General features: G+C 46.0%; 1 protein-coding gene across 3 annotated transcripts in view; it reads left to right on the top strand.

Moving 5' to 3' along the window:
• The window catches only part of LOC119172298 (V-type proton ATPase 116 kDa subunit a 1-like), a 42,815-nt gene that overhangs the window by 13,976 nt on the left and 6,296 nt on the right, over nt 1–22,543 (top strand). For 2 of the 3 annotated variants that reach the window (XM_075893547.1, XM_037423351.2), the window contains exons 6-14: nt 11,026–11,152; nt 12,491–12,573; nt 14,343–14,436; nt 15,089–15,301; nt 17,756–17,906; nt 18,531–18,670; nt 20,602–20,738; nt 21,772–21,850; nt 21,922–22,040. In XM_075893547.1, coding sequence (XP_075749662.1) covers nt 11,026–11,152; nt 12,491–12,573; nt 14,343–14,436; nt 15,089–15,301; nt 17,756–17,906; nt 18,531–18,670; nt 20,602–20,738; nt 21,772–21,850; nt 21,922–22,040 — 1,143 coding nt within the window. Of the gene's footprint in view, nt 1–2,006; nt 2,096–11,025; nt 11,153–12,490; nt 12,574–14,342; nt 14,437–15,088; nt 15,302–17,755; nt 17,907–18,530; nt 18,671–20,601; nt 20,739–21,771; nt 21,851–21,921; nt 22,041–22,543 lie in introns of all 3 variants that reach the window. The other variant, XM_075893545.1, reaches the window with a different exon arrangement.

Below are 22,543 nucleotides of genomic sequence, written 5' to 3'. Positions count from 1 at the left end.
AATTTTTACGTATATTCACGAGCTGATATAGTATTTGTACTGACTTTAAAGTGACATTGCTTGCCTGTGGAGACCGGAAGCATCGCCTGCATAAGATGGGTGCTTGTTGAACCCATGCTAACCACTACTAGCCACATTTTCTATTGGTCAGCAGGAAGATCCAATTTGTTAGGCCAACTTCTTCAGCCTCAATGAAGCTTCTGCTGTTACAAAGATGAATAGTCTTATTGGCAAATACATTTTAGTTTGTAGAATAAAATGCTGAGACTATAGACATACAGCAGTTTTTGCTTTTTATACTGTTCATTTTTACACTGTATATTGTATTTTTTTGGTGTGGGTAAGCCTGCGAAGAGATTTCAGTTTTTTCTGCAGTGACAGAGATAACACTCAATAAAAGAATTATATCAGATTTCAGAGTAAAGTGCATCGGTTACTTATTTGAATTTATTTCTACTGAAAAAATCTATAAGTGGGCCTTGCAATATTAGTGGGGTGAAAGTAGGTGAAATCAGCCTGTTGCGAAGGCTATGCTTGAAGGGTATTTAGTTTTTAATCCTATGCCAAAGGCTGCAGTTTTATGCATTTTAAGCAGCTGGTTACTTCATAGCTAGTTTCGTAGCACTAGATAATAAAGGAAAAGCACATAAGATAAGAGTTAGTTATACACAAATAGTTTATTGCTAATGAGCATGCACAGTCCATGCCATGCATGTGTCATGCTGCATCTTTTAACGGAGCTAGTGTGCACATGCCTGCTTGTTCTTAATCATATTGAAACTATCAACTGCATGCGTGGCATGTGATGACCGTTGGTAGCAGGATTATTCAAGGCAGAATAAAAGTTGCCTTTCGTTTTATAGGTTGGCTATTGTTTTATTGCGCTATAAACCTTTGTCGATGTATTCTATGTGTACAGCATATTGAGGTAGTACTACATAGTGTATGCCAGCTAGTGGACCAAGAATGATGTTGCATGGCCGGCACTGTGGTGTGGCACCTAACCTCCTTAACTGTTTTGTGCAGTTCACTGGCTCAGTAATGGTATGCTAAATAGGTGAAGCCACCTAACATTATTGTACATATTCAACACACTCTATTTGCATTTGTGCCGTTAACACTTTTATTTATTTTTTCGTTTTACTAGTGCTTGAGTCGTATTGATCATTAATGCTGTGTACGATCCAAAATGTACCAGATGCTGCTTGGTTATTTTGGTAGTTTCTATTATATTGCCAGATTAGGTAAGTTGCGTTTACTTTGTATTTTATTAATGGAACATTCATGGTAGTGCATTCTTGATTTTGTTTCACAGTAGCTATGGGGTGCCTACCGGATAAATGTAAACTTTACAGTAACAGTGTGCTATACATTTTTAAGCAATTTGTATATGTTGTAGCAATCGACTTTTATCATGGAGAATAATTGTAGTGTGCAAAAGGGACACGGGCAACTGGCCACTCATTCAGCTGAAACGGGCCACTCATTCAGCTGAACGTCTTTTCTTTCATGGGGTGAGGCATGTTCTTTGAGCTCTTGCAATCTAGGAAGCACCCAGCATCGCGGTGAACAGCGGGCTCTCTGAATACAACCTGCCAGCGCTGTCTCGTTAGGTTGTCACGGCACTTGGCGAGTGCTCAAACGGTCTTGCGCGTGAGGCTCTTGTAGTGTAAGGTCTGCTCAACAGCCACTGGGAACCTCGCTGCTCTGAAAACTGACCTGGGTTCAGGACTCTCCAGTATTTATTTTCTTCTTGCTAACATAGTCTGCTATTAGACCATTGTCTAAGACTCCCTGCATCCTTGGTGTCCAACACCTCCCCTGAGCACCCCTTTTTTTCCTTTGTGTCTCGTATACTCCTCGCTGTGTTGTGGCATGGTCCGTTGGTTTTTCGTGTTTTGCTACGACGTTATCCTTCCTGTCTGTCCCCCTTCCTCTGCCATCGAGGTTGTCGTGACGAAACAGTGTATCTCATTTCTGTGTCTGCCGGATTGGCACCAATGCAGCAATCGCATGCTCGGACCGGGGAGTTAGAGCACATGCATCTCCAATTGGTGCCTAGTGATATGACGGCATCTTCATCCATGCAACTTGGGTAGGTCAAACCCTCTTCTGTCTACTGTGTAGACATCTAGCTTCTTGATCTTTGGTGCTGGTACGAAGCTTTTCACGCACACATCAGAGAACGCTGGCCTGTGGCGCTCGCAGGTTGACACTTGTGTAGATATTAGGGGTATGACTTGTGGCACATTTGCCCTCGCACATCATAGTAGCCTTATCTCTCTCGTTATAGCACACTTTAGCTGGCGTACTTGTCACTGCTATATTGCACAAGCACTTTCTTCCTTTTTTTTTACAGTCTTATTCACTTTTTTTTTTATGTTAAGACATCGCATCAAGACTGGGGCGTAAAAAGTTTTCCCAATTTCACCCTTTACACGATCCTTAGGCATAGTTCACTCGCCGGCCCCAGACTGCCCGTCACTGTCTGTCGCAATCCCCCGGTTGTTAATACATCATGTTTCTCTTTTTCTGCTGAACACTAAAATTTGGCGAGGCCTAAAAAGTATCGGAAGAAGACAAGTTTTTAAGCTGGGCTAGGTAGCGAGTGTCATTGTTTCTACACTGGTGTAAGGACAGAAGAACAGGAGCACAAAAGAAACGAGGGTGAAAGAACTGCTGGGCAACCCTTCTTAAGAAGTTGGTCAACATGCATGTTTAGGGGCAGTGGAATGCATAATACGAAGAGAGACGAACATGCTGTTCTGTGACTGTTTTTGCTATTTATTCAAGATAGCTTCTGATACCCCTGTCACATGAGGCAACACTTTGAGGGAGTGTCATTCACATGCTGTCACACAGAAATGCTCAGTGACACTTGTTGCAAAGTGCACTTGCTAGTGAGTGTGTTCACCAGACTCGCTTCGCTGCGATAATAAGTAAAATGAATTAAGTTATTATCCAAAGCCAAGCTCGCAGCATTTTTGAAACTTTTATTTTCATTGTTAGAGATATTCTTATGCACTAAGACATACTATTCTACAAAACAATTCTCTGCAATTTTCGCTCTCAGGCAGTTTGCAGCCACAACCACGAGGGCATGCCCAGCACATTTCAGGCAATGGGCACAGCAAGTGCTTTTGCATGTAAAGATTACTCTAAGGGCTACCTATATTTGTAACCCATTATTACTTGGGAAATATTGCCTGAAATGACAAATATCGGCTGTGCTACTTAAGTACCCATCGCCATTACCATAATTTCCAAAGTACTGTTTTCTTTCTCGTATAGCGATAGGCGGCCGCATCGTTGTTCTAGGGGTGCAAAATGCTTGCTCAAAATGATGCGAAATTTGCCTCTGTGACTAGGCTATTACACTGGTCCTCGGAGCAAAGCTTTATTTGTTGAACTCTCTCATTCAATTTCAACACATGATGCCATCCTTGCGTTTTTATAGTCGCTTAGGAAACAATGGTTTTAAATAATCATATTCTTCATTTACCCTGCCAAAATATAGCCTTATCATACCAAAGTTTATCTGTTTACTGAAGCGCAGTGTAAAGGCATGAAAAATCAATCAGTTATGTAAATAATCCTCCTGAACGTCACTTATGAAATTCTAGCATTATCAGTCAATAAAGAAACTTATAGCTTCAGGACATGTTAGAGTGTTTAAATATTCTTGTCCGAGTTTTACAATATTCATTACGGTACACTGCACATCAAATGTGCAAGGCAACCATCACCTTCCGGTGCCTAACCTGTTGTCGTTAAGAGGCTAAACGAGGGGTGCCTGCGGTTACAGCATGCAATAGGTCTTGAATCTTCAACACAATAATGAGACAAAAGTGGGCAAAGACCAAGTTCTGCAGTGGTAAAAAGTTGACGAGCAAGGAATTGCACCACAACTGCCAGTTCAACAATAGGACTGCAATTCATAATGGTGGCAAGTGCTTTGTTTGTTAGCATTGCTACGTGTACATACACGTAGCTTGCTTTTCCCCATTCTCTGGAGGGAAAAAACAGGGTTCTCTGTAGGGAAAAAACAAGAAGGTTCGGGGCTATGATAATAGGGTAACAGCTGATAGAGGTACTGGTGTTGGGATTTGTTAATGAAGCGGAAACAGAAATTGGGAGTAGCAAGGATTCCATCACTCCATGGTAATCTTGTGATAACCACTACTATGGGACATGGCATCCAAATAGTGTTTCAAGAGTGGAGTTTTGTGAAGGCTGATGTTTTTAAGGAGCTTTCTTTTTTCTTCTTTTTTTACTTGATGCCACAAGATGCCACACAGCCCGCTTTATGTATTATGCCATTCTGCCTGCATGCCAATGGTTGTTCCACGCAGGCTGTATAGACAGTTTGGTTTAGTTTGTCAGAATTTAGCAGATTGGACGTATGCAGCATGCTCTGTATCTCGCACACTGCATCTCTGACTGCCCCCTGCCAGCACCCAATGCAACACTGCACCATCTAAAGGGCTGCACGCATGATTCGTGTGGTCCCCCCCCTTTTTTTTTTCTTTCTTTTTTGACAGTGGCTTTGTATGCTACTGCTCTGTGAGGTAGGTTTGCCTCAAATGAGCTACACCCTGCAAAGGCTTTGGCGAATGGCAATGTCTGAGGCATGGTGTTTGACAGGTAGTTTGCTATCTGTCGAACAGGTATGTTCTACCAGGTGTGCTACCTTGTCAAACAGGTAGTGTGACACAGTGTTCTATGGGGTGTACAACATGTTTTTGTAGGATTTAGCAGTCTGCTGCCTATTTCGAGGAATTTACCACATTAAAGAGACCCTGCAATATATAAATATTTTTTTAGCATAGTCGAAAACAATGCGCACAAGTTGTCAAAGCTCCTGTGAACACATAAGCCAAATGGTGTTGCACGGCATGCAACATGAAATTGGCAACTACATCAAAAAAGACAAAAAAAAATAAATAAATCCCTCCCGATATCACTTTCTATCTTCTTAGAAAACTGTGTACATAGTTGAAAAAATCGCCTCAGTGTCTTAGTAACAAACACAGTCATTGGCTGGTTGTATAATTGCAAAATCATTATCAGTAGTATCTAGAACACACAGGCCAAATAATGTAGCGCTGCACGTGACCTGGAGTCTACAACTAGTTCCCAGTCAGCTTGACATCGCTTCCTCTTTTGTCTCTAAATAATGTTGTATGTTCAAAATTCTGTGCCCGGGTCTGTGGCCATTGGCTTATTTGAGCATTGTTGATGCCGTGGCCACTGCAAGATGCTGCCACGTGCCCAAACTGAAAGGAAGTTGCACATTCAAAGAAAAAAAAAAGGTCTCTTGGCGGGCGAAGAGACCAGTCTTCTTGCTCAATTGTTGTCCCCCTCCCGATGTAGCTATTGCTGAGCACGCTCGCTGGCAGGAAAGGAGCGAGAAAACGTTTGTAGCGTGCGACAAACTTCTTTATCTCCACACATACTAAAAATTCTTGCGGCATGTGACTCGTGAAGCATCATGCACTAACAGTGAGACCACTTCATTGTAACTCGGGAAAGTGTGGCAGGGCCCCTTTAACAACCAGTACGTCATTTGACATGTTGAATCTCAATCACAGCCCCTGCTCTATACTCAACAGACAAGCGATGCGGTGGAGTCGAAGGAAATAAATGAAACTTAACACATTGAGCCCACATTGGCACTGTATCCGTAGGAGCTACAACTACTGCAAAATGCAAAACATATGTTTGCATTTTAAGAAAACTAAAGTTGCCCCGAAAGCTTTTTTCTTGATTACCTGCTTTGTAGAAAAAGTGAAATTTCTTGTGGTCATGTGGCATATTACTAAGCACACTTCTCTCAGCTATCGTGACACTTTAAAATTTTATTCAATTTACCAGCTGCTGGATTGGGATGCGAGTGGACCTCGATTCTAGGTTTTGTTACAGACCTTGGTCACAGAATTTCGTAACCTAAATTTTATGGCCAAAAATTAATGCATAGCAATCCTGCAGAGCATACCTACTTCAGGGACACCTAAAGCTCTGTCACATTATTTAGCACATTAACAAAATGCAAACAGGGCAATTTGAAAGTGCGTTTGTGAATATTTCTCTACCATGCTTCTACAATGTAATACACGTATGCTGCAGTGTATATAGTGCTGCATGTCAGTACCATTAGTCTATTGTAATTGAACTTTCACGCTGTAGCAATGGCTCTCAATATCTTGTGTTCTATAGCAGAGAATAAATACTAGGATGTTTAGCCACAATTCTCGTATTTATAAGGGGACTAACATAAATAGCATTTGTGCAGCGAGGTACTTCGAGTGCTGTACACTGTTGGGGGACCGTCCTATGTACGGCTGACGCAGAAGCCTATAGCTAATGTTTCAGCCGCACACAGTCGTTCCGTGCACGGTTAACGTCCCCCAACCGTAGCTTGCCTCATTGCAGCTACTACTACGGGTTCGGGCGAATAAGGCAACTGGCCAGATCAACAACAAACACTTTATTGCTAAGCGTTAGCAATCGCGCGTCACTGTCGCGGGGAGATACTACAGATAACAAAGGTGTTGACGCTTACACCTCGGTCGTGGACGTCCTCGGCTCGCAGGAGGGGTTGCGGGTTCGTCCTCCTGGGATGGTCGCTGGTGTCAGCGAGCGAGCGCCCGTTTGCCCGCTCGTTTTGTTCCCCGACCCGATTTCCCTTTCCCTGACGAGAATGGCACCTTTCCTCGCTGAGGGAGAGGGGAACCTGTTCCTGGCGCCGGGAAAGGGGGGGGGGAATCGCACGCGCCGGCCGTGGGGGAAGGGGTCCCCGCAACCAGGCGCGTGCGCTGCCCTAAAAGGGAAAGGGAGGCTGGGCGCACCTGCTCCCCACATCTCCTCCCCCCTTAAGAAGGCCCCCGAACGACAGAGACTGCAAAGAGGGAATAATTCGTTTTATTCGTCCTCTAGATAGGCCAGAAGGGCCTGGTCTACGTCCATGCCCTCGGACCGTTCGGTGTCTGCCGCGGGCACCGCCGGAGCCCCCACCGCTCTCTCACCCGCCTCCAAGGTCATTGACGCCACCTCCGGTGTCAATGCAGCCGCCACCAATGTCTCTCCCGGCCCCGCCGCCCCCCGCTCTACGGTAGCCGTTATTGATAGCGGCGCAGGCGGACTCTCGCTGGACGCGTGGCCTGAGGCAACTCTCAGCAGCCACTGCGCGAAGTCCGCCTCCTGGGCCGCCCGCGCCAGCATGGCCCGAACCGCGGCGCCGGAGCGCTCCTGGGATGATTCGCGGCTGGATGGTTGGGTAGCCTGGGTGCGGTGCCGGTGTAATTTCCCCAATTCGTGGGAGTTATGGATCACCACGGCGCCGCACTCGCAGAACCGCGTCCCTGCGGGCACTGGAAGGCAAGCCCCGTTAGCCCTCCGGTCCGCGTCCTCTACCGTGCGCCCCTGAAAAGGGCGATACAGGTGCGCTGGGGCGACCCCAACTCGGTCCCTTTCCTGCCGGCGCCAGGGCCTCGAGGAGACGTAAGACACCGGAGGGTCGCCTCCATCCTGGCTGGTCCAGGTTGCCACGTCTCGGTGGTTGCGGCCGTGAGGCGATGCGGTCGGCTCGCCGCGTTGGGACCCTGGTCTCGTTCCCTGTGAACCGGCGGGTCGTGATGGTGACGGCGAAGCCGAGAGTTGGTGACCAGGCGGCAGCGCGCGCGGACCCCCTCGGTGGCGGCGGCTCGAGTGGCTCTGCCTCGGCGTTCGCGGCCGGGCCGCAGTGGGGTAGGGCTGCCATGTGGACGTTGGTGGGGTGGGGGCTGGCCGTAAGGAGGTGGTCTCCTCTCCTTGCTGTTCCGGCGGTGCTGTTCCCAATGGCGCTCCATCTGTTCGGTGAGAGTGATACAGATAAAGAACGACAGGTTAACAATCGCACATGTGTTGCGCGCTAACCCTTGCACCCCGCGTCGAACATATCAAACGCGGCCTACCGTGCATAGTTGCCTCCGACTGTTACGCAGGAAGTAGCGCGGTTCTGGGCTCCTGACCCGTATCGCCCCCCTCCGCCCGCCGCGCAGTCAATCGAGCCTCGCTGTGCATGGAACGGCGGCGCAGTGACTTCAGAAGCGTTTAGGGGTAACGCATCAGCATCGTACGCTGATGAGCACGTGTCACGCGGTTGGGAGCTGTCAAACCGCGCTTTAGACCCCTACGCTTACGCGCTCCGTACGGCACACGCCGCCCCTGCGCGTGACATTCCAAGGCAGGAGCACGTGGTTGACGCGAGGCCTAACGAGCGGCGCAATCCAGAGCGAGGACCACCTGATCGAGGCGAGTTACGAGCGAACCGGCGTGGTGTCCGCGGTCCTTGCTATCGGTGCGGCGCGCCAGGGCACATCGCTCGCGAATGCGACCGCACGCCGGGTCAGGAGCAAACGCGCGGTTCGGGAAACGGACGGCGCCGCCGGTGATTCACATGGGACCCCGCGCGGCGATTAGTAATCCTACCGATGCGTTCGGATCACTTGCACCGTCGGTCTGTCGCGCAGGTGATGCCGTAGACTCGCCCGCGCCGCTAATCGAGTTAACGATAGCTCGGAAAAAGTTCGTAGCACTTTTGGATACTGGGGCAAGCGCTTCTTTATTCGGTGACGATGTGTTGCACCATCTCCGCGAGAACAACATCCGCTTGAGGCAAAGCAACACCATCTTCCGTCTAGCTACGGGCACAGCACAATCGAGCGGCGCGGCTAGGCTAGTGATCCGCTGGGACAGACGCGTGAGGCGACAACGTTTCGTGCATCTTCCAGGGCTGTCAATGTCTCTAATCCTGGGTCGAGACTTCCTCGCTAAGTCGGGTATTGTCATTGACATTGCAAACGGTGGTTACCGAGAGCGCGACGGAGACGCGCTGAAGCTTTTCTCGAAGGCCTCCGCATTGACAAAAGCATGCCAATCGCAGGGAGAGGCGCGAGTACGCGAGGAGGAAAGCGCGCCGAGAAAGCGAGTAAACGCCCCGCCGGAGCAATGTGCTGCGCTGCAGGAAAGGGCAGTGCACCCGCTTTTGGTACAGGCACAGAGCCTACTAGAGGGGGAACGAGCGCAGCTGTCGTCGCTGTTGTACGAATATGACGCGATGTTTACTGACTGTCCCGGCCGCACTACGCTGGTTAAGCATAGAATTGACACGGGTGATGCACGCCCTTGGAAATGCAATCCCCGACCAATCAGCTTAGCTAAGCGGAAAGCACTAGACGCCGCCTTGGACGAACTCATCGAAACAGGCGTAGTTGAGAGGTCAAACAGCCCATGGGGTTTCCCGGTAGTTCTAGTTCCAAAGAAAGATGATACGTATCGCCTTTGTGTAGACTACCGCAGGCTGAATGAAATTACGAAGAAGGACGCGTATCCTCTTCCCTCCATTTCATCGTTAGTATCCAATCTAGGCGGGGCGAAGTACTTCACAACGCTCGATGCTAGCCGCGGATATTTTCAGGTTGAGATGGACGAGCGGGATAAAGAGAAGTCAGCTTTCACGTGCCACAGAGGACTTTTCCAATTCAGGAGAATGTCGTTTGGCTTGGTGGGCGCTCCCGCTACGTATCAGAGGCTAATGGACCGTGTTTTGGGAGATGCAAAGTGGCAGCACGCACTCGCATATCTAGACGACATAGTGGTTTACTCGAAAACGTTCGAAGAGCACGTGCGCCACTTGAGAGACGTTCTAGAACGGCTGAGGTCTGCGGGCATCACTTTGAACCCAAACAAAGCTCAGATAGCGGCGACCCGAATAACATTATTGGGATTTACGCTTGACGAGGGTCGCATTTTGCCGGATAAGGGTAAGCTTGAAGCGATAGTGAGCTATCCATCGCCGAACAATGTCGGTGAGCTGAGGCGCTTTTTGGGGATGGTGAATTTTTATCGCCAATTCATTCCAGATTGCGCGGCAGTGCAGGCGCCTTTAACGAAGCTCTTGAGGAATGGTGAGCGTTGGGCTTGGAGCCAAGAGCAAGAGGCCGCACTGCGTCGCCTCACGAAGTTGCTGGCCAACACGGCTCAGCTGCAGCTACCCGATTTGAACAGGGAGTTTGTTATTCACACCGATGCAAGCGACCTGGGCTTAGGAGCAATTTTGCTTCAGGAGCATGGAGGTTCCCTCCGACCGATTGCGTTCGCGAGCCGTACGTTGACACCGGCGGAGAGGAACTACTCAGTAACCGAGAAAGAGTGTCTGGCGATAGTTTTTGCTCTCCGTAAGTTTGACTTTTACATAGACGGAGTTGCGTTTGTGATTGAAACGGACCACATGGCGCTCACGTGGTTGAGGCGTTTGAACGAACCAAGCGTTAGCAATCGCGCGTCACTGTCGCGGGGAGATACTACAGATAACAAAGGTGTTGACGCTTACACCTCGGTCGTGGACGTCCTCGGCTCGCAGGAGGGGTTGCGGGTTCGTCCTCCTGGGATGGTCGCTGGTGTCAGAGAGCGAGCGCCCGTTTGCCCGCTCGTTTTGTTCCCCGACCCGATTTCCCTTTCCCTGACGAGAATGGCACCTTTCCTCGCTGAGGGAGAGGGGAACCTGTTCCTGGCGCCGGGAAAGGGGGGGGGGGAATCGCACGCGCCGGCCGTGGGGGAAGGGGTCCCCGCAACCAGGCGCGTGCGCTGCCCTAAAAGGGAAAGGGAGGCTGGGCGCACCTGCTCCCCACAACACTGTCACATTTGTCTGGGCAAAAAGTAGCAGAATTTACTCTAAAATGAACCTAAGGAATAAGCTTACAAGGTCCCAATAGTTGAATTAATATTAGAAAATTGTTCACAGGCCCACACTACTATATTCTATATATTTTTAAGAAGTCGGGGGACCCTGCTGTTGAAATGTATATTCTAATGTGAATGTAAGATGGTAAACTATGTCCTCCTTGACAGTGTGCATATTGGCTCAATTCAAATAGTTATTTTTCCTTCACGATTTAAGCCTCGCCAAATGTTCCCTGGTTGACAGAGTATTCTAAAAGTGCTGATAAATGTTTTTTTGGTTGTCGTGGTCCTTGAATTGGCCAGGTTTGTGGCCGGTGTGGTGCTGCGGGAGCGGCTGCCTTCCTTCGAGCGCATGCTGTGGCGCGTGTGCCGCGGGAACGTGTTCCTTCGCCAGGCGGCCATCGAAACTCCTCTGGAGGATCCCGTCACCGTGAGTTTTATTTGCCTTTTATTGAGAGATACGTTCAAAAGCTATGTTTGTGTTTCTTTGTCCTGTCTATTCACGCTGTGTTGGCTCCAGTCTTCCGCAACACTATTATACTAGCTTTCCTGTGAAATAACTGTTTTGGAACAGAAATCCAAGCCATTGTAGTCTACTGCAGACAAAAAAGATGTCTTGAAGATCAGCATGCATGAATTGTTAGACTTTCATGTTCTGGCTTTGAACTTCATTATAGATTCTGAAGCTAACCTTTGCTAATTTTTCAATCGTGAATTAGTTGTATGACAGAAGTCTCATACAACCACTGGTTGTTACAGTGGGATGATTTTCAGAAAATTACTGACAAAAATAGCTGCACATAATGCAAAAAACAAAGACTATTGTTATGCCTGGGAGTCCAAACCAAACGTCATTGCTTTTGCAAAGATGCAACCTGATGCAAACGGTGTCAAAACCAGCGAGCGAGCCAGGCTTATGCAATCTCCAGCAGCTCTGGTGACGTCTTACGCAATGCGCGGCAAGCTCCTTTCAACCACGGGGCCGATATCAGCCCGATGAAGCAGTCCTGTCCGGCGTAACTTATGCAGCGTGTGGCAATACCATTCGCCCACGGGTGCAATCCAGCGGCAGTTCCTTATTGGAGGCTGCTGACACAAGCGATCCCCAGGACCTATAAAAGAACCAAGCGGCGTGACGAGAAGCAGCAGATGAGAGTTTCGGAGAGCATCCGATGAAATCCCGGTTACTCGTCGAACCTCAGTGCAAGCTCCTAAGCTGTCAGTCCCAGTGCTGAATATGTAATGCCTCTGTTTATGCTGTACATGAATGTTGCCTTAACTCACCGTCGCCTTGTCTGCTCAATCTATCAGCTCTGCACAGAAGCAGTCGCGAGCTGAGACGTGAGATTCCCAACAGTGGGGACATCGGCGCGTCACCCAACACTATGATGAGTGTTACAAGGGTATATATTTCAAGCACGTGCTTGAAAGTGTCTTGACTGGTGTTATAAAAACTACATATGATTGCAAGCAAAAGATATGTGACCATTTTGAAAAAAATGCCTCATGACTAGAGAAAATTATGCCTTCAAAAGTCATACATTTCATTTTAGCGAAGCTGTGCCATGTTGTAAAATATGTGTATTCCCGTGATCAGTTAGCAAAAGCAGTGCCAGGTTTCTCGTAAGTGACGTTATGAAACTCTGTGGAGTTCTTAATTGAGTGAGCTTCACATTCTCAAGCTGTGCAAGATGCGGTCATGCAACATTTATTGTGCTGTGTTCCTGCACCAACAATCTCTTGAAGCATGCACTTATGCTTATTCCAGGGTGACCAAGTTTACAAGACTGTCTTCATCATCTTCTTCCAAGGAGAGCAGTTGAAGACCAGGGTCAAGAAGATTTGTGAAGGGTAAGAGACAATAAAAATCGCCTTTCTTGTTAGATGACTGATTAGAGTTAAAAGCATTTGTAAGTACGAAAATCCTGTGTGAAGGGACACAAGAAATGTGGTTCCATATACAGTTAAACCTGGCTATTACGAAATTGAAAAGTTCCCTGGAAAATTCGTTATAAAGAGGATTTCGCTATATGCAGTATGCTACAATATATGTGGTACGAAAATTCGAAAAATAAACGCACAGATTAAACAAAAGGAGAAATGAAGGCACAGCTTACCCAAAACACTTATCTGGTGGTAAAAAATGTGTTATTGCAATAGCTGGACACTCTTGGTGGGTTTTAGCCGCCGCCACCATGTTCCATAACAAGTCCAAATTAACAAAATGCGCTGGCGCATCGTAACTTCAGGAGCGTGTAAAAGCTCACGAGTGCTGTTGAAGCCGATATCAAATGAGCTGGCCCTTCTCTGTCGCCCTCCAGGCGATAGAGAAGGGCGTGCTTTTTGACAAGTATCAAATTTTAATGCGAAAAAATTGTGTGAAAACAGCTCACCTTCCTGGAGCAGCAGTCTTTCCTTACTCCAACGTATTGTTGGAGTTCCGCGATATCGGGTCCAAAAGAGTTGGCTGCCAGTTTTACTTTATATAACATTATAATTTGTTGCTATCACGTTTATTGCATTGCATTCGTGCCATCGTGTTGTTGCCAGAGCTAATTGCGAAGGCTACAGTCCCGCGAACTCGCGGCTCAGCGCAAGACAGAAGCACGTGACGAGTCGACCTCCCAAGATCCGTCATTGTCACCGGGGTGTTGGGAGAGTTTTCATCAGCGCCTGATCTGACGTACATCCCTCTGTTCTTACAACATGGTTGTCCGCATTTAAAATAACGGGGGGGGGGGGGGGGGAAAGCAATGCTGGACGTCGTCGGGGGCCACACTATGCTCGCACAGTGAAACCATGCTCATGGCATCAAAAACGAAGAGCGAACGACACGGGTATCACAGAAAACTATTTGGTAAAGCGGCCTCTAAATGCAGCGCGGCCTCATATATGTGGTGCTAACTAAAAGCATGGCACTGCCAATGCAACAGTAGTCTTATTTTTTGTTTTTAGTTTGGATGCGCCCGCGGTGGCAAGAGCGGCGGAAATGCCGTCTCGTGATGCACAGACTCGCCTGCCCGCCTCGTGCTTAACCGCATGTAATGATGAGCGCTCATCATCATAGCCTGGGAGTTGCTAGAGCCACGAGCGTGCTGCCGCCGCTTCGTGCTTCATCGGCGGCCGGGCAACCGTGGAAAATGCATGCTGAAGCTAAAATGACAAAATCTGTGGCGAAGTTTCTGGATCGTCCGTGGCGAAAATTCGCTTCACTAGCTTCACTGAAATTGGTTGGCCTCTTGCAAAGGTCCTGCAATACAGTAGACTCTCAATAAATGAAAATCTTTTAAACGGAACAACTGCCCTTGATATAATTGGTTTTGTACCAAAACCAATCAATCTGCACCTCAGTAAGTGAACTCCTGTTAAATGGAACATGATTTCCCAGTCCCTTCAAATTATGAGTCTACTGTACTTCTTTGACCATTCTACTGCGTATAGATTTCAGAAATGCCTAATTACGTTTAGTTGATCTCTGGTCATGTGTGGTCGCCATCATAGTAGAGGCAAGGAAGACAACCTATACTGGTATAAGTGTTGGAGCTGTTTTTCAGAATGTAATGACTACACCATACTTGCTCATTATTAGCTTTGACAACATTTTTATGACTGTGTTGCAGGTTCCGTGCAACACTCTACCCATGTCCCGAGACTCCAGCGGACAGGCGCGAGATGTCCATTGGTGTAATGACTCGCATTGAAGACCTCAACACGGTATGTGAATGGTTACAAGGTGTATTGGCTAACTGCTAGGGTAAAATAAAAGCTTCGAGACACCTTGCACTTGGAAGTGGCATTGTGGGCACTTTATTGTGTCTGATCTCCCTGAGCCCTAGCTAAGAACATACCATATTTTCTCACATAGAACTTTATCCTGCATACATACCCTGTGCCTTTAACTTTAACTCCACAAAAAAGGGGGAAAAGAAAGCGATGTATATAACTTGCACCTCCACTTTTTAAGCACAGTATTTCATTTTTTGGTGTGGGTTATATGCGACAAAACCCAGTATTTCAAGGAAGAATCAAGTATGTGGTGCTAAAACAAAACAAAAGTGACAGCAAGTTGGAGTGTACCAAGTGGAGTGCTGTTCTTCTCTACATAATAAGCATCCTAGCCATTCCCCATAAAAATCAATCTTGGTTTTGCAGATAGGGCTGTAAACTGAAAATTGTTCCGTCTTACTGCAGTTGAAACTTATTTGCTTGCCTTTTTTTTTTGTCAGCGTTCATATCCGCTTGTCTACAAGATATTTTTAGTCATTACGAGCATCTTTTGGCACATGGATTACATCTACGGTCATGTAGATGCACACTGATTAAAACCTGGCTCTAAATGGCTTTTGCCCACTTTGGTGTCTTGTAGGTGCTGGGCCAAACACAGGACCACCGTCACAGAGTGCTAGTGGCTGCGGCCAAGAACATCAAAAACTGGTTTGTGAAGGTCCGCAAGATCAAGGCCATCTACCATGCCCTGAACCTGTTCAACTTGGACGTGACGCAGAAGTGTCTCATTGCCGAGTGCTGGTGCGCCGTCTCAGATCTTGAGAAGATCCAGATGGCTCTGCACCGAGGCACGGTCAGTGCACTGCTTCACTTCACAAATGATGTCTTGCAAGGCATAGTTGCCACTGAAAAAAAAAACTCAAATGACCAAAAGCACTTGATGGGCAGAGGAAAGAATCATTGCACTCTATTTATGGCCTTAGGTGTGCCCGTTGGAAACACCTTTTTCTCGTTGGGAACTATTGGTCCTGCAATCATTTTATTCATTCTATATGTGCAGAAAATACTGGAAACGGGCAGGGGCCTTTGTCAAGCCGCTATGATAGTGGCTTTGTGCTCCCGTCCTAGCATTTGTTTCAAATGAATGCTGAAATAAAAAAATCTGAATCTGAAATCAGAGATGTAGAAAAACCCTAGATTTCTTGCTCGTGGAGGTTTGACCTGCTGTTAAAACAAATTCAGTCTTGCATCATGTACACTGCAGCACATCAAGTCTTGTATTTGAGTCTTACATTTCAGTCTTTTTAGTTATTTTTGGAAGACCTAAGTAAATTGAAGCATGTTGACCAAAAGGATTGCTGTAGAGCAATTCTGCCTAACTGCGAAATACACTTCTATGAACAAATGGGTATTTGTCACTTTGAAGGGGGCATTACGCTAGAGCTTTAGAAGTTACTTTGGAGGCTCTTACAAGTCTACTTTATTGTGGTACTTCGTGTTTATTGAAAAACGCACTATATGAAGCACTGCTCTGCTCTACATACATTTCTTTCTCGTTCTATTTAAGTCATCAGACATTGCGTGTGCTTGTTGCTGATCACACTAGAGGTTTTATATTAAAGCCTGACATGTCGTCTTGTGGTCATTATGGAATGCAAGCAACCTTAAAATCACAGGATCACTATGGATATGCGCCCAAGTTTGAATAGGCGAGAGTTGTTCTTAGGAGAGTTTGATCCATTGAACTGTATTCATGATGCCTGCCATCTTTTATGCCCTCATGAAAACGGCTGACGAGGTGCTGATTCACAGAACTCACACCAGTTCTTATCTCATTGTCTCTTTAGTTGGACAAGTATTCTTTAAAGGGACTGTCTATCGTCCTTTTTGATTGCTTTTCTGTCTCGTATCGCAATATAAAGTGTATCGTTTGAATTGTCCAACTTCGCAGTGGTTTCTCCAGAAAGTGAGTAGAAATTTTTAAAATGTCATTTTTTTCAACCTGTGTTTAGTCTTCTTCCACTGGTGAAAGTTGAGAACTGAAGTCCCATGCAATTTTAGCAGGCTTCATCAACATTTGTTTAATAATAAAGCAAATGTCGTAGTAATCGTTTAGAGCACAAAAAAAACAACTGTCAAATAAAGATTTTCCAGCTTTGTTTAGTCAGCCTGAAAAACCACCGCAGTCGAGCGGAAAAGTTGGTCTGTTCCAGCAGCCCTGGTACACCGACGTGAAATGAACGGTAGCGACTCCACCCATGCCAAATTTCCTACCAATACGAACATGAGATGAGCTTCTCAGAACAGAAGGTCCCTATCTCCTAGTTACGTTTAGGCATTTTGTGTAGCATATGTGATGTGACAGCCATTCTGTGCATTGTTGAAGCGGAACATGAAGGCAAAATTTTCAATACATAACCCTTGTGGATAGTGGTATGCACTTTATGCATGAGGACTCGGGCAACATTACTTAATAGGTCCTACTCACGGGTATCAATTGAAAATTCCCTTATGTGCTGCTCTTTGATAAGTATGGTCCCTATCTCCTAGTTACGTTTAGGCATTTTGTGTAGCATATGTGATGTGACAGCCATTCTGTGCATTGTTGAAGCGGAACATGAAGGCAAAATTTTCAATACGTAATCCTTGTGGATAGTGGTATGCACTTTATGCATGAGGACTTAGCAACATTACTTAATAGGTCGTACTCACGGGTATGATTTGAAAATTTCCTTATGTGCTGCTCTTTGATAAGTATGTTTCTTTTTTTCTCTTATGAGTAACTGAATGCCATGCTCATGTGGCTCGCGTTTCTCTGCCATAAGCAGACAGGCGAATGGGCCACTGGGTGCCTCTTTGAACCTGGGAGAAAATAAAAAAATAAATTACTCTTGCACCAAGGAAAGCTTTCAAAAGTGCATTAAATACAATTTCAAGTTATATGTATTTCTTTTCAACAAAATATGTGTACCTGCAAAGGTTTTTCGCTCGTACCAGTAGATTGAACGACGCTAGCAGTCATACTTTCAAGACTTTCATAGCCAAATTAAAAATGTGATTATTTTTTTTTTTTGGAGAAAAACATGCTCGTTATTGCCAATGCGACAATGTTCTCATTTTCACTACAACTTGAAAAATTTTTGAGTGCTGGACAGTCCCTTTAAGTAAGAAAGCAAGAGATCGTCTTCCTGTTGAATATTACTTGCAACCTACCATTGGCTTCTGTGATGGCCAGATGTTTCCAGAACTTGTAGGTTGTTCATGAATCCTATCACACACTCAGTACAAGTTTGCCATATCCCTCCAGGATCGTGGTGGCAACACAGTGCCGTCTATCCTGAACCGCATGGAGACCAAGGAGACCCCGCCCACCTACAACCGCACCAATCGCTTCACTGTGGGATTCCAGAGCATCGTTGATGCCTATGCTGTGCCAAGTTACCGGGAGGTGAACCCAGGTGAGCAGCACAGTAGCGGTAATTCAAGATTGGCTGCTGAGCCTTTCTATTGGGCAGTTTGTCATGTTTGGCTGTACATACTTAGCAACTGTCTTGCGTAGCTGCACGCTGTCAGAGTGGACTTGGCAAGGAATTAAGTCCAACAGGGCAGAAAGCAGTCGTGTGTTAGTGTAAACTCAGAACAGATGATGTAGAACAGGAGCTTTCACAAGTGTGTATGCTGTGTATTGATAGCATTGTTAAGACTACAAGTTCAGTCGTGACCTCCATTTTCATGTGCTTGGGTTGCTCTCAACATTAGTTGCTTGAAGGCATTGGAATTAAAACAATGCTCCTGTGTCCAAGGACTCCTGTGTTTATCTTTTGTTTTTTATAGTCCCTGTTTGCACAGTCTCTTATGACTGCTATAATTTGCTCAATGGCTGTGTGCTTTTGCTTCTTTTTTTGCTCCGTGTAATTTTTTTTCTTCCCCAAATCTTGAGCTCATGCTTCAAGCTACTTGATTATGGTCTTCGCTTGCATATTTTTTAACTCTGTGCACATGCTCTGTTGTTCTACAAAAGTAGGAGGAAGCTATCTGTGCAAGTGTATTTAGCCGATGCCTGTTGCTCTGACATGGTGCAGCCCCGTTCACCATCATCACATTTCCGTTCCTGTTTGCCGTGATGTTCGGAGATGCTGGCCACGGTACCCTGATGTTCCTCTTTGCACTGTGGATGGTTCTCAAGGAGAAAGCCCTGCAGGCTCAAAAGTCTGACAACGAGGTTTGCACGCCACATTTTAATTGTGTTTTAAAACATTGTGCTGATTTTCTGCTAAGCCTACTGTACTCGTGTGCCACAAAAGAACGACTGCATCATGGGCGACTTATCTCTGGTTCCTTCGAACCAAGGCTTGAGGAGGTCGCATTTGACAAGTATAGTGATATGACGTGGTATGTGCTGCTCAGTATCCTTTTATCGATTCTGCTTGGCCTTTCAGTAGTCATCTTACTCTATTCATTACTGTAGCTGAACCTGGTGCTGTGCTGAAGTTGTTTTTGCTGATGTTCCCTGAAGGCATCATTGTTGACTTAGCATAGAACTACAGTATGCTGCACTTACTGGTGCGCACCGCTGCGTTTGTTTGCTTGGCATGCTGACAAGCACGAGTTGTAGTTTCAGAGTCTAAGCAGAGCAGTTATGGAGTAATACAGTGAAACTTCGTGAATTCAAGTCACTGGTACTGCAAAAAATTCTCGAACTAAGCAGGTTTTCGAATTAACAAAACATATAAGAAGAGGGGTGTAAAGATGTTTCAATTATTGAAAATAATTGACGATGGTCGTCTGCTGCGCCGCCAAGTTTGCAGCTTGAAGGGTTATGTTTTCGAGCAATACCTCGTCCCAGTTGTGCCGCAAACAGGGGGGGAATGGATGGCCTCGCTGCTGCCAGCGTAAAAATAAATAGATAAAAAAGAGGCCTCGTGGTCAACTCAAATGTGTGCCTGCAGAAACGAAGACATGCTTCACTGCAATATAGTAGTGACACGCAGGCAGCATGTTTGTTTCTTGCAGTGTCGGCTACCTGGTATTTCGACCATTATATCTGGGTGGGGGGGCGAGAAAGGGGGAACCATAATGGCCAGTGTGACTGAATTCTCTGTGTTTTGACTGGATAACATAATTTTTTTTTTTCTTCGAGTTGTCGAACTGAGTTTTTGAAGTAGGCATTGCAGGCAAGAACTCCACCAGCAGTGTATGCGTGCGTATTGTTGGAGCAACTGCCGTTTGGAGTTTAGAATACATCACAAATTCCATCAGACTGACCTTTATTAATTTTTTGTGTTTTCAAAAACAATGGGTCAATCATGATTGACGCGCCGACGTTACGAGAATCCTGCGACATGCGGCCTGCGTGTTGCTGCTGTATTGCAGTGAAGCACACTTTTTTTGCAGGCACTCAATTTAGTACTATATTTATAGCTCCCCCCCCCCCCCCTTTTTTTTTGCGCTGGTAGCCATGCTGGATTGCATCACCTGCCACTTATTATTATCAGTGCATTGCATTGCCTTGTGGCTCCTAAGGATCGTTGTTTCCGCGGATTTGTGGCGAAATTGGTATCGGGAATCGGCACATGGCACCCAAAGTTTTTGATTTGACCGGACTGTTGCCGACCGCCGCTCTTCAAATTATCCACTCAAACTTAAATTTCAAAATATGGGACCGAAGAAATCTTTCAAGTTACGTGGGATTTCAAAATATTCAAGTTCGAATTAAAAAGGTTTTACTGTACTACCAAAATGACGGGAAGCCTATGCTTCTTACGAGATCCGAGAATATGTCCCCGACATATGCTTTGCCGCGGTGGTCTAGTGGCTAAGGTACTCAGCTACTGACCCGCAGGTCGTAGGATCGAATCCCGGCTGCGGCGGCTGCATTTCCAATGGAGGCGGAAATGTAGGCCCGTGTGCTCAGATTTGGGTGCACGTTAAAGAACCCCAGGTGGTCAAAATTTCCGGAGCCCTCCAATACGTCGTCTCTCATAATCAAATGGTGGTTTTGGGACGTTAAACCCCACATATCAATCAATCGTCAATGTCCCCGACATCTGTCGTGAAATTCGTTAATGTTCCAGGGAGCGTTTATCAGTGTCCTGTTGGAACTTGTTGTAAGCATTGCTTGTTCTTTTCTGGCCCTCTTCATGGCATGAACAGATTTGGAACACATTCTTTGGTGGTCGCTACATCATTCTTTTGATGGGGATCTTCAGCATCTACACTGGCATCATCTACAATGACACCTTCTCAAAGTCTTTCAACATATTTGGATCATCCTGGTTTGTTGTAAAAAAGTGAGCATCGTCTTTTCCTTTTTTTCTTTTTTTTGCTGAATGTAGTATTGCACGAATTGCCGAAGTCTATGCAGTTTTTTAGTGTACGGCAGCTCAACCGTGTCATTTTTCCTCGTTACGTACGGCAGGTACGGCAAGTGAAAGCGTGCACCTGCTCCCTCCCTCCCAACCAAGGTGGAAGAGGGGGAGGGGGCACAAAAAGCCTTTCTCGGGCCACATTCCTTAGCAGACCCAGTTACCACCTGCATTTAGGTCATAACAAAGATAAATTTAATAATTCATCCTCCCTCATTTCACAAATCGTATGACGTCCGAGTTTTGATCAATACAAATTGCAAATAGTTGGCTAATCGTGTAATTTCTGTGTTTACCTTTGTGAACTTTGTATTTATTTGGTCGTAAAGCCGCTACGATTGTAATACGAGGGGCGACTTTTCATTGCATCTGGCAAGAAGGAATAAAATTTCGGTATTTGACTGTAATGCTAGGGTCGACATTCAGTAGTGAAAATCTAGAGAAAAACTTGCATTACCTTCGAGTAAATGTGGTATATTTTTTATAAGTTGTCTATTTGGTTAATTTGTGAAGCAATTTTAGATCAAAGGTGCCTTGTTTGACTGAATTGGTGTCAACAGCAGGTGGGAAGCCATGGTGATGTAACGTAACATGATGCGCTTTTGTACATGAAGGTGACTCATGCATGCTAGTATGGGATGACCTCGGGCAATTTGTGGAATCAAGGCACTTATGTTGTGGTAAATGCAGTACAATTTCAACATCTTAATTATTCATACTTTTGAGCACTTCACACAGAGTTCCACTTATCAGTCTTGCATCTGCACTTGGACACTATTGCGATGAGCCATTTCATTAAAAAACCATGTGCAGTCGTCTTATAATAAACGGTCTGAGCAGAGATCTTGTACTTAACATATCTTCAGTCTAGATATGGCAATCTGCACATGAGGAATCTTGTTGGGCACACAAGCTCTCATGACATGCTGAATGTTTTATTTTTCTGTTCTGTCTTCAGGACGACCTATAACGAGCACGAGCAGCTGGACCCAGTGGACAACTTCATGGGATCGCCGTATCCCTTTGGCGTGGACCCTGTAAGCCTCGTCACAGCACCTTCGTAGATCTTTAAGTGCCTGCTTTTGTAATGCATAATTTCCATTGGCAGGCATGGCAGCTAGCTACCAACAAGATTCCTTTCACAAATTCGTACAAGATGAAGATGTCCATTGTGCTGGGTGTGTCCCAGATGCTTTTTGGTGTTTTCCTCAGCCTCTGGAACCACAGGTGAGGGAGTGGTCTTGAGCTATTCTTGTGTTTCTTAGAGGTTTGCATAGTTCTTACTTGCATCTGTACCTTGTAGCGTTCTTTACACACTGCCCAGGTGCATGCAGTAAACCTCTGCAACCCAAACTTGGGACGGTACAGGATTTTTATTAAAGAAAGTAGATGCACGAGTATTATTGCATTTGAGGGGCTGTCATTAGGTACTTTGTATCTATGTGCTTTCTTTTTTGGCATCTTTGTGTATAGACAATTTCTGATGTTAAACACTTTTTTGTCATAACTTCTTGTTCTCTCCAATGTTACGTTGCACAGGCATGGGGCTATTAAGGGCATAGCTCCCAGCTGTGTGGTGGTGGGCAAAAAGCCAACATGTCAGTTCTTCCAGTTTTGTGGCTGTTGAACAACTCTTTGTAGTCTGTCAACTTGGATCCTGCACTTGGAAGTAGTCGCACTATCTTCACCTGTTGGATGTATAAGACAATTTATGCGGCTGGGTAGATGGT

Source organism: Rhipicephalus microplus, chromosome 4, assembly GCF_043290135.1.
Source record: "Rhipicephalus microplus isolate Deutch F79 chromosome 4, USDA_Rmic, whole genome shotgun sequence".
NCBI lineage: Eukaryota > Metazoa > Arthropoda > Arachnida > Ixodida > Ixodidae > Rhipicephalus > Rhipicephalus microplus.
The sequence above is the reverse complement of the archived record's forward strand: the minus strand, read 5'-3'. Positions and strand labels throughout refer to the sequence as shown.